Source organism: Acanthopagrus latus, chromosome 4, assembly GCF_904848185.1.
Source record: "Acanthopagrus latus isolate v.2019 chromosome 4, fAcaLat1.1, whole genome shotgun sequence".
NCBI classification, from domain to species: domain Eukaryota; kingdom Metazoa; phylum Chordata; class Actinopteri; order Spariformes; family Sparidae; genus Acanthopagrus; species Acanthopagrus latus.
This window is the reverse complement of record NC_051042.1, coordinates 35,673,459-35,685,061: the sequence shown is the minus strand read 5'-3', so window position 1 is coordinate 35,685,061 and position 11,603 is coordinate 35,673,459. Positions and strand designations below refer to the sequence as shown.

Sequence of the window (11,603 nt, the reverse complement as noted above, 5' to 3'; positions counted from 1 at the left end):
GTCTGACGTCACCCCTGATTCCTGATTGTTTCCACCTGTGTTCCCCTTCCTCATGTGTATAAAGTCTCTGTCTTCCCCTGTCTGCGTCGCCTAAGTATTTCGTCTTTCATGTCGCATACTAAAGCCTTTAACCACAGCCTTGAACTTTGTCGTGATAAGTATATTTCTTGTTTTATTCATCTGTATTTTGCCTCTCTAGGAGAGTGAGTTTTCTTTGTAATTTTCTGGTCAGGTATTTTGAGTTTTGAGTTTGAACTTTCATAGCTTTTTGTTTCTCCTCGTTGTGAGTGATTTTGTGTTGATTAACTTTGATAAACCAGAGCAGTTACATTTCATAGCCTGTTGTTTCCTCTTCGGAGAGTTTTATTTTGTAATATTTAATATCTTAGATTTTCACTAGAATAGAGTAGGTTCCTCCTTCGGGAGCGCTTTTTGTTATTCCATGTTCTTTGTTGTTCGTCTTGTTTGTCTTCAGAAATTTTTCATAGTCGTTTTGTTTTCATTCGTCCTGGAGAATACCAAAATCAGATTAATAAAATTTGATTGTACTTTCGCCCACTCTGCATCTGAGTCCTATTTTCTGTCCAAGTCTGTCAAGATTGATTGATCGGTTTGCGTCTGTCTCTCCTTACCACCTTTCTTCATCGTGAAAACAAAGAATAAAAGCCACTTCTTGTTTTTCATTCATTTATTAACTGAAGTCCAGTTTCTGCTGCAGCATCAACTCCAAACATGAAGACAGAATCAAAGTTTATAAGCTTTGGAAAATTAAACTGCAGAAGAACAAATATTTTCTATTAAACATAAGGAAATCCCATCGTGACGTCAGGAAGCTACTGACTCTGCAGAAGAACTTAACAAGCTGACAGCCAATAACAACGAGAAGAAAAACTTTACATATGAACTGAAGCCTCATTTAGACCACATCAACTCTACAGGTGGGGGTGAGGAGAAATTCACTAACCCTATTCACACAGAGTCAATGTATTATCTCCGCAGCATTGTTTCGCCAATTCTCCGCCGATGTTTGTTCATTCAGAGCGAAGCAGCTCCACCTTAAAGTTGAACTGCTGTTTAATTCATGTAGAAAGCCGGCGCTGCCGCTCCTAAAGAGGCGTGATGGTGACTTCATGATAATGATGTCGGTTTGTTTTCAAGGTGTTTCCCAGGTGTCCTCCTGTCAATCTGAACCTGCTGACAGTTTACAATCATATGGATGCTGTTGTAATGTGCAGTGATTGAGATCCTGACTCACCAAACATCCTGGAAAGTGACAAAGTTATGTTTTTATATCTAAACTACATAATTACATAATCACCATCAGTAAAGTGGACGCTGTCTGTCACTGCAGACGGAGGGCTGACCGTCACCGTGACAACAGTAACTACATCAACAGACTGGAGGACAAACAGGATGACTGCAGAATTATTTAGTTGCCAAAGACAGTTACAGTTACTACGTTACTGTTGTTTGGTCCACTGACGTTGCTTTGTAAAACATTTCTCTGTATTTGTTGATTGAAGCAGGTTATCAGATTGTAGACATCATCAGATCAACACACTCCCGCTCCATGCCGCCGGCTTATCTATTCACACAGATGCTGCCTCGCCTCTGATTCTACCTCTGATATCACCAACACAGGTGGAGTTGACAGCACTGATGAAGGCTGCAGGTGGAGCAGGTGAGCTGGGTCACAGCCCTGATTTGGAGCAACTGACTGATTGAATCAGACAGATCCGACTGAAGGCAGGAGAGAAAAGCATCAGTTGAGATTGGTCTGAATGAGGCTTAATGTCATCATGTTTTCTCTCTCTCTCTCTCTCACACACACACACACACACACACACACACACACACACACACACACACACACACACACACACACACACAGAAGGGGGGGGGGGGGGTCAAAGTTCAAGGTTTGGTCCAGATTAAGTGCTGTAAATGAGCTCTACTTCCAGCCTCGTTATTTCTCAGCCCTCATCTTGTTGTCATACGTTCCGGCGTTCTTGTACGCGCCCACGTAGCCCGTTTTCTCCACCAGCTCCTCGCGGCCCTCCCGTCCTCGGCCCTTGCCACTCTCATCGAAGCGCTCCTTATGTGAGCCAGTGTAACGAGACGCGTCCGTCAGTCGGTCCACCGCCCCCTTCTTCGCCACTTTCTGATGGACACAAAGAGGACAGGACATGTATGAGACATGACTCCACACAGGTGAGCTGTACACAGGCACCTGACAGTTTTTTCCTCTACAGGCTGAGAGCAGCAACTGCAGAAACAGTGAGGCTGAGAGAAGATTCTGGTCAACTCAATGACTCACAGCACTGAAACATCAGGGATGTGGTGTCCGGGTGAGAGGTGGACTCATCACGCAAGAACAGTGGAGAAAGTGAATTTCAGGGTTGTCCAATTCCTGCAGTTCACCGACTGAGCTCAGGTTCATGACTCAGAGTCAAAGCTTCTATACTAAACAACTTCCTCTGCTGGTTGTTGATTGTGTAGTTCACATGTGCAGACGATACTGTTACATACACCAAAGAAGAAGCAGCTTATAAACTCAGTGAAACACAGGAAGATGATGGTGGTGCAGGTGGATGATACAGAACATTACCAAACCTCCACCCTGTTACTGATGTACAGCAGCAGTTTCAGGACTAGGAGGAAACCTGGTCTTCAACTGACATGAGACAAGTGTTGTCATGTGTGTTTTATGGATAGAGATTATTTCTGAAACAGAGCTAACATGCTCGTCTTGATGGAGATATGTGTTTTTAACCGTGTACGAGCGGACTGATTCTCACTGTTCACACACCAACATATCCTGCATCTGTCTGACAGTGTTCAGGTGTGTTACAGGTTAACACCATGCTCACACACTAGGAGATGAAGATTGAGCCTCTTGTTTGTGTTGGTCACTGCTCATCCAGCATGATGGAGGGAACTAAATCTCAGTTGGTCTCACCGTCACTCCGGCGTTGTTCGGCTCTTTTCCTTCCACCAGTTTGAAGATGGATTCCAGCGCCTCCTCTTTACTTTGACCTTTGAACCTCTTTGGAGCCAACTCCTCCAGAGCTCTCTGAAACTCCTCGTAGGTGACGACCCTTGACGTCTTCTGTCTGCAGGAACACAAACACATCAGGAAACACTACAGAGTGAAGCAGCTGCAGACAACGACTTTTATTTTACTGTCAATCATGAAATGAAATATCAGAGAGAATCTTCCAAACATTTACCACAATTGTTTTTTTGTTTTTTTTGAGGTTAATGGTTTTATGTATTGTAAATATTCTGCCTGAGTTTGAACCTGAGATGTTTTTAAAGGACAGAATCAGTTCATGATGTCTCTGTTCTGATCCGGACCATCAGAAGGTGCGTTTAAGCTGACCGCCTGCAGCAGCGAGATCTGCTGGCGACTGCAGGATGGGGACACAAACGCTGCTATGAAGTCGGACACTCTCTACGTGACGGGAACAGAAAGGGCTGATAAGAGTGGATAGTACAGAAACACTTCAGTTGAACCTGTTGTCTGCATGCAAAACACAGTTAGCCACTTCTCTATCAGCATCACAAGTAGGGTGACAGAACTGAGCAATTTATTGATGACATCATCATGACATATTATGTCTTTATTTTTATTTTTTTAAATATACTTACATTGCACTAATGCCTTGTACTTTTTACTTGTTCCTCTTACTCTATTTTTGTGGTGTGAATAACTGGATGCTGCTAAAATGTCATTGTACACTGTGCAATGACAATAGAAGGATTCTGATTCTGATCGTTCAGGGTTGTTGTTACATGAAGGATTTTAGAGGTTTCTTCATGCTGGCTATCCCATAGGTCTGAAAGTATGTGATATTTTAGTAGCAAAGAGGCGCTAATGGATATGGAAATTCATCGAAACACGTCATATACATCAGCCTAGATAAAAGCCAATTAGGGCAAAGTCCTGACGTCATGAAGGTGGGTCTAGACTCATGCAGCACCTGGAGAGCAACTGCTCGGACAGAAGTTCTGCCCCGTTTGGACCCTGTTCACATTTCTCTGCTGTCTGTTCTTCTTTCTCACTCAGGAAACTTTCACACACACACACACAGACACACACACAGCTCTGTTTGTCCTCACTCAGCTCCTTTATTTCTATATTAGTATGTATATTTCTGTGGTTTGAACTGTTCTCAGACTTCCTCCAACCAGAATGTGATTCTAAAGGCAGGAGCACACCGGACCAACTGTTGGACGTCTGAAGCATTGGGAGAGTCTCGGATGAGGTCGGGAACAAATATGTTTGGTGTGTTCAGCTGTGTTGGAAGCTCTCGGAGCCGCACGGATGTTGTTGGCTCCAACTGAGCATGCGAAGTCTGAGGAGGGGGGCCGTCTGAGCCAGCTGAATGGCCGTTCTGATTGGCGGTGTGCTATCGAATCAGCGCAGTGTGTGGGAGGGGTGGAATAATGTGTGCACTTTGTTTTTCTATGCACTCTGTTCCGTCATTTTTTGTTTTCATGTTTCCATGTTTTGCAGTCCTGGCATGAGATTAGTTGTTATGTCCATTCAGGATGAATTCATTTGTGTTCGTTTGGTAGTGCCTCGCTGCATGTTTAGTATGCAGCTGTTTTTATCTGAAATAGTTAAGTTTCGTTTTGATCGAAAGTAAAGAGAGTTGCGTGCATCAGCCTCTAGTTTACAACTCACAACACAAGCACCACCAACTTTTCTGCCGAACAGCTCAGACAAGAGGCAACAGAGCGGTCGGAGAGTGGTTGGATAAGGCAGTTGGACGTCTGGGCGGTGTGTGGGGGCCTTAATGGTAGTGATGGAGGGGAAGATCCGCCATCTTTCTTCTTTGTTAAATCTGAAGTTGAAGTCAGACGTCATCAAATTGATATAATCCACAGAGACAACCTTTATATGCAGCCTTTATTCTTTGTGTTCTGATCTTTCATACAGAACTAATTTTGTACTGATGACTGACTTTTAAAACATCTGCTGCCTGACAGACTGAAGTCAGGGATCGAAAGTCTCACTGTAACTTCCGATGCACTGACAGTCTGTGTTTGTTTGACACATCAACACAGACACTTGAACTCACTTGACTTTGGAGAACACGATGTCCACGTCGGTGCCGGTCACGTTCTTGCCGTCGATGATCTTACAGTCTTTGCACAGTTTGGCCCAGTTCTTCCCGTTCAACTCCTTCCCTGTCGCCTTCGGGTCACCATGAACGGCAAACTTCTTAAAAGACGTCAGGAGCTGCTCCATATCCGCACTCTCTGCCATGATGGGAAAATATCTGTAAAACAAAAACCAGCTGATGGTGTGATGATCAGTTGGAACTCCTGGAACAAAAATCAAATCACAAGCTTCGTCTCATCTGACAGCAGGTAGGCTTCAGTATGAGCTTAACCTGTCGGGAGGAGAGGAACCTGCACAGTGACTTCAATACTGTAAGTGAACATTAACAGTGTCCACCTGATCACATTCTCGCTGGCTCCTGAATAAAGCTCGTTTCAATCTAAAGGCAACAACATGTTGAGCTTTTGAAGGTTTCTGCTCCACCTGTTCAGCAGCATCACCTGCAGCTCTGAACTGCTGCTGCTTCCTCCTCCATCTCTGGAACAACCTGACGAACCATATTGTAACTTTAGCTGACTTCATATTCAACCAGCCAGTGGTGAACATTTATTGTGTACAGACAACAAATAGCAACAGTGATAAAGCAGCTGTACGAGGAGCTGATCCTATTTCAACTTGTCTAAAATATGAACCATGAATGCAACAGCACCCACGCAGCAGAAAGTTCAATGCCCAATTACATTAAATGTGTGTGATGACGCCATCTCATATATGATGTTTAAAAAAAAACGGAGAATGCCCCAACATGGCTGCAGGAAATCATTGGTGACACATTTCATGGATAAGGATCGTGCTGTCACCTGGATGAACAGAGACTGAACTCAGAGGGCTGATGGACAGCAGACACTCTGTCAGTGAGGTCTAACACCATGAACCAAACTCTCAGAGGGATCTCAGTATATCATTAGTGGACCATCGGGGCCCAAGACCACCTGTCTGCAGACAGCTGGTCCTCTGAAGCTGTGAAGACTAACATGGAGCTGAACATGCTCGAAACCACATCAACCAACATGGATCCCCTTCCTGTTCCAGCTTAGGAGCTGCTGGTCCAGATCCAAACAGAACCAGACAGTGAAGACAGTCCATTCAGGAATCCTGTCACTTCATTGTTTGGAGCTTACAGAGCAGCTGACAGGTACACATGCAGACCTCATTTGGCTTACCTGAGCTCCAGCTGCCCCTCCCCCTCCTCACACAGATGTGCCCTCCATTAGCAACGTGATGAAGTTTCAGAACCTCAGGCTGTCCTAACTGAAGTCTATGAAGGTCTATGAAACAGGACTGAGACACGCTGAGACCTAACCCGAACACTCTTATTGTGAAAGGTGTCGTCACTGTGTTTCCTGCAGTTAACTCTTCACACTGACCATCTCTGAAGTTTCACCTGCAACACTGAAGAACCTCGTTCACTCTCTGAGAACACACTGTTCATCTGTCCTCTGTTCATCTGTCCTCTGTTCATCTGTCCTCTGTTCATTTGTCCTCCTGGATTATTCAAATAATTCAGGAGTGAAATCATCAGATCAACACACACACACAGACACAGACACACACACACACACACACAGTGTCCTGCAGTCTTACCTGTCCTTCTCTGTCTTCTCTGTGTCTGTCTCCTCTTCCTCTTCACCTCCGTCTCTGCTCTGTCTCTCGTCCTCAGTGCTGCAGCTCTGAGCTGCTGCAGACTTGTTATCCTCTGTTTATCCCGTCGCCATGGTTACATCCTGTCCCACATCAGGGGAGGGCAATAAAAAAAGAGGAGGGGGCGGGGGGGGGGGGGGGGGGGGCAGAGACAGAGGTCAAAGGTCACATGGATCATTACACAGTGAGACAGGCTGAAACATAAAATCAATATAAATCAATAAATCATCAGAATATTAAATAAAGTGTGCGTGTGCGTGTGTGCTTGGGTGTGTGAGTGTGTGTGTGAGTGTGTGTGTGTGCAGCAGGAGAAGATGAAGAGGGGGAGGAGCAGGAGGTGTCTTCTTGTAAATTCAGCACTAAATGAAAGCATGACATCGTGTTTGTATGAAATCAGTTTGCAGCAGCGAACTCTCTTGTTGTCTTTTTGTCTCTCATGTCAACAGCATAGAGACCAGAACCAGCACAGAGACCAGAACCAGCACAGAGACCAGAACCAGCACAGAGACCAAGACCAGCACAGAGACCAAGACCAGCACTAGATGACAGTGTGACCCAGCAGCTGTTTGAACACTGGGTGCTGTTCCGTTCTCTTCCTGGTGTCCTAGTTTAAATTAGACACTGAGCACACTGTTGTCATGACAACACAAACACAAACAATGACATGTGTAACAGTGTGACGAGCAGACAGGAAGTGTCCGACTGGAAGTGTTCTGTGAACAGGAAGATGACAAGAGACAGGACACAGGAGAGAGGAGAGGTGGTGTGACTGTCAGCTGATCCCACATCAGTTTAATCCTGCAGTCAGATTTTGACTGAAGTCAGATCGATAAACTCAAATCTCAGAGGACACAACAGGATGTGACCTCATATCCTTGGTCGTGTCAGCAGGAAGCAGCTGTCAGTGGGAGGACTTCAGGATGACATCATCAGGGTGGGATGGTCTCCAGAGACCAGAATGACCTCATGTGTCCGTCAGTATGCCAGTGAGCTGCAGCTCAGCTGCTTTTATTGATTTGATGGAAGAAACATGTACAAATAAAATCCTTGAGTTCAGGATGTTTTCGGCCTGTTTCCAGGAAATTACAACAGCCTCCATGTTAGTGATCGTGTTCACTGGTACCACCTGCTCAGACCAACACAGAGGCTCACACACTGTGAGACACTGTGACAGTCTTCAGTCTGAATTAGTTTACGGCACACTGAGAGTGAAGACAGATGAGGACGGGAATAAAGAGTCACTTTACAGTGGTGGACACACAGACGCCACTTGCTGCTTGTTGTTGCACAATTGAACACCTGACCGTTAGTGTTTGTCGTGAAGTTGTGTATTACAGTCCACTGAGCTCACTGAGTCTGCACTAAGCCTCATGGCGGGATCACAGGTGTGTTTGGACCTGCTGGTGTTCTGTCACTGACACAATGTATTTCTGTCTGTATGTTTAATGTGAGAGTCAGTGAGGTCGCGGCCAGCAGCAAGCTGGTCCTGCAGCACTTCGTCTGTACGGACCACCAGCCTGCACAGAGCCCATCTAGAACCAGAACTTCCATTCAACAGGGTCACACACAGTCAGGTTGAGCCCGATGGCGCTGCTATAACAGTCAAACTACAGTGGAGTGTGTGTGTGTGTGTTACCTGCTTCTCATTGCCGCTCCTCTTTGATTGATGCTGTTATGATGTTGTCGTGGCTCGTTGCCGGGGCAACCTCTCCCCAAATCGCAGAGGGATGATGACATACACATGCACACACATGCACACGAACACACACACACACACACACACACACACACACACACACACACACACAGATGTTATCTTGCTGCTGATAATAAATCTGCTGTATTATTTTAATGAGACCTCACATGTTGCAGAGCAGCTCATGTTCTCATCCGGACCATCAGAGTCTCTGTGGACTGACTGCTGCACATTCTGCACACCTGAACAACAGGTGTGCAGAGAGACTCCTGACAGCAACTTGAGTCATTCCCCTCACAGCCAATCAGGTTGTGAGGACGGCCTCTCATCAAGGCTAAAGGGAAGTGATGAGGGACACACCCGAGTCCCTGCAGCAGGTGAGACTGTCAGGACTCAACACAGCTGGTGTCATCTGTGTTAGAAGATAAATCCAGATCCAGTTATTACAACATATGTTACATATATATCTGGCTCAGCAATAGCAGGAAGGATCAAACTACTAACTGATCAGGTTGTGTTATGTATTGATAAACAGGTCAAATCTGTTGACTGTGTAGGGAAAATTCTCCTTTGTGAGGTTGCTTGTGAGTTGCTAAGTCTCCGAAGAATTTCAGACTTCAGCGTATGAATCAAATCGTTTAATGCACGCAGCATGGAGAGAAGGCAAAAGCATTTTCTGCCAAACTCTAAATTGTTACCCCTTAAGTACAGAATCAGAGAGGAGGTTACCTTCATTTACAACAGTCATAAAACATTTTCTTTACATTATACTGACTCTTTGATGTCTGGGTGTGTCCTGTCTTCCCAGGACAGTGACTCTTTGATGTAACAAATGGGACAGCAAATGTCATCTTATCTAAAACTTCTGTATCTTCTCATGTGGGGGATGTGCCCCCACCTGTGGCTCTTGTGACACCTCAAACAATGCGACATTCTCCCTTCCTCCTCCTGTCCTTACCACTAACAGGAAGACTATGTAATTTCTCACAACTGTGAAAAAAAAATCCCAAACGCCTACGACGTCTACAGCCAAACATCCTGAATGTGACCGGACAGACTGCAGGTAGATATCAAGACTCTGACAGGAACAGTTCGACATTCAGTGAAATACATTAGCTCGATGCTAAACTCATTAGCTCCACTTAGCATAAACTCTGGGAACAGGGAAACTACCTGCTTGGTGACCAGCCAATCAACAGTCCAGAAAATAACGTGAAATGGTGATAGGTTGTTTTAAGACAAACAGACGAGATAAAAGGTGTTGATCAGCTTGGTGACTGCGAGCTGTTTCCCTCTGTTTTCAGTCTTGATGCTATGCTAAGCTAAGCTAACTGGCTGCTAGTTGTAAGCATGGATCAGTCTGACTAGCCCTTTTCACACAGAGCAAAGCAGCTCCACCTTAAAGATGAACCACTGTGTAATTCACACAGAAAACCTGCTGACAGTTTATAATCATATGGATGCTGTTTTAATGTATAGTGATTGAGATCTTGACCCACCAAAACGTCCTGGATGTGGAAGTGACAATGTTACGTTTTTCACTCTGAATCAGCGGTCCCTGACTTGTACCAGTCCATGGGTTGTTTGGTATCGGGCCACAGAGATAGAATAACTACTTTATTTTATTTCCATTATATTGACGATCACACTGTGAAAGTTGTTTTATTTTGAAAAACAGATTCTCTTTTATTAACAACCGAATGCTCCTCTAGTCGCGCTTGACACATACCTGTTCCAGTCAGAATCAGGTTCATGTTAGCATGTGTGTGTGTGCTAACCTCTTCACATCGGACTGCTTCAGTAATGAGGGTCAGTACAAAGCAGGCTTTGCCTCGACACTGACCCTCACAAAAGGGTTACCGGACCCAGCAGTTGCACCTGAGCCACAGGTAAGTGTCACCACGGTTTGTTAGTATTTACAGTTGTCTACAAGTCTGATGAAGTCAGCTGGAAACTGGCTAACTAGTTAGCTCTGCTTCAGTCCACTATGCAATGGCATTTGAAGCAAGTTTAATGTTAATGATATTACGATGGAGCTTGGTTGTCACAGTAAAAAGTCTGGAAACGTGCAGACTGGAGACAGAGACGATGTGAACAGTGTCCAAGAGTTTGGAGACTGAGTTGGAGACAAACACAGCTTTCACTAGCTTCATGGCAGTGACTGTAACAACACATACGAACAAACTAACATTATTCAGACACACTAACCATTCTGAAATGTCCTGCTGCAGCCGTGACCCATAGCGATACATAAACATTAGCGCATGCTTTGCGTTTGTACTTTTCCTTATTTGAGTAAATAACTGAAGGTGATTGTTACAGTACGGCCTCATGCTAACTGCTAAAATGTTGATATCCTCACTGCAGATCTGTTCTTTAACAGTGATGTGCCCAGAGTTACACCATCTTTCATTAACAAACACAGCCAGCCCTCCTCCTTTCCTCTTACTGCTCTGCCATCCTGTCTGCCCACTATATTTGAAAATCATCCATGCAGCACCACAGCGCTACTGAGGGCTGACAGCTGATCCCTACTGTAAACTATAGGGCTGCGTAAAGGCGCACGGACACAGCAGAAAACAGTGAAAAAAGCAGTAATAAGACCAGAAGGAAAAAGCAAGTCTGGTCTCCATACTGCCCAGAGAGAGAGCGCCAAAGAGATGTGATTAAAAACAGTTTAAAAATACAAAAGTAAAAATATATAAGGAGGAAAAGCTCAAAAGTGAGTGAGAGCTGCTGTAGCGGGCTGCCACTCACACGGCACCAATGACATGCCCAGTATACCCCAAAAAATAAGCCCTCAAGCTAGCTGAAATTAGAGGAAAACAAACATCTTCAGAGATCTACTTTACTAAGAAAAAGGAGAAGGCCCCAATGATGAGACGGAAGAAGAGCCTACGACTGCAGAGAAAAAGGAAGCGACATGTAGGGAGATGGACAACTGTCTTCAAGTTGGCTGATACAGTGGCTGAATTGCAGCTGTGGGGATGGTGAGTGGACAAATGCTGGAGACTTTCAAACATAGGAGGCAGAGAATTGGCACAGGATCCCTGAATCTACAGGGCAGCGAGGATGGTGCAACTGAGAGGAGGAGGAGTTCACTAACTGCCCCATGACAAACCCTTGAGCTGCAGC

At 45.0% G+C, this 11,603-nt stretch overlaps 1 protein-coding gene across 2 annotated transcripts; it reads right to left on the bottom strand.

The window, feature by feature from the left end:
* Positions 1 to 673: 673 nt before the first annotated feature.
* Positions 674 to 6,856, bottom strand: tppp3 (tubulin polymerization-promoting protein family member 3). 2 transcript variants are annotated; one of them, XM_037096830.1, is made up of 4 exons: positions 6,716 to 6,856; positions 5,088 to 5,288; positions 2,960 to 3,113; positions 674 to 2,161 (listed from the first exon to the last, which is right to left on the bottom strand). In XM_037096830.1, the coding sequence occupies exons 2-4, from the start codon at positions 5,273 to 5,275 to the stop codon at positions 1,967 to 1,969; spliced, it is 537 nt and encodes a 178-aa protein (XP_036952725.1). In that variant the 5' UTR covers positions 5,276 to 5,288; positions 6,716 to 6,856; the 3' UTR covers positions 674 to 1,966. The 2 variants fall into 2 exon arrangements, with proteins under 2 accessions (XP_036952725.1, XP_036952727.1); XM_037096832.1 differs by lacking the exon at positions 6,716 to 6,856 and adding an exon at positions 6,516 to 6,629.
* Between the last annotated feature and the right edge of the window lie 4,747 nt (positions 6,857 to 11,603).

Bases quoted from the DNA above. Each gene is read 5' to 3' on its own strand.
- tppp3 (XM_037096830.1), bottom strand. From the start codon at position 5,275: ATGGCAGAGAGTGCGGATATGGAGCAGCTCCTGACGTCTTTTAAGAAG. The intron at 3,114-5,087 runs GTGAGTTCAAGT...GTGTTCCTGCAG, and splicing joins ATCGTGTTCTCCAAAGTCAA to ACAGAAGACGTCAAGGGTCG. The intron at 2,162-2,959 runs GTGAGACCAACT...TGTGTCCATCAG, and splicing joins CGAACAACGCCGGAGTGACG to AAAGTGGCGAAGAAGGGGGC.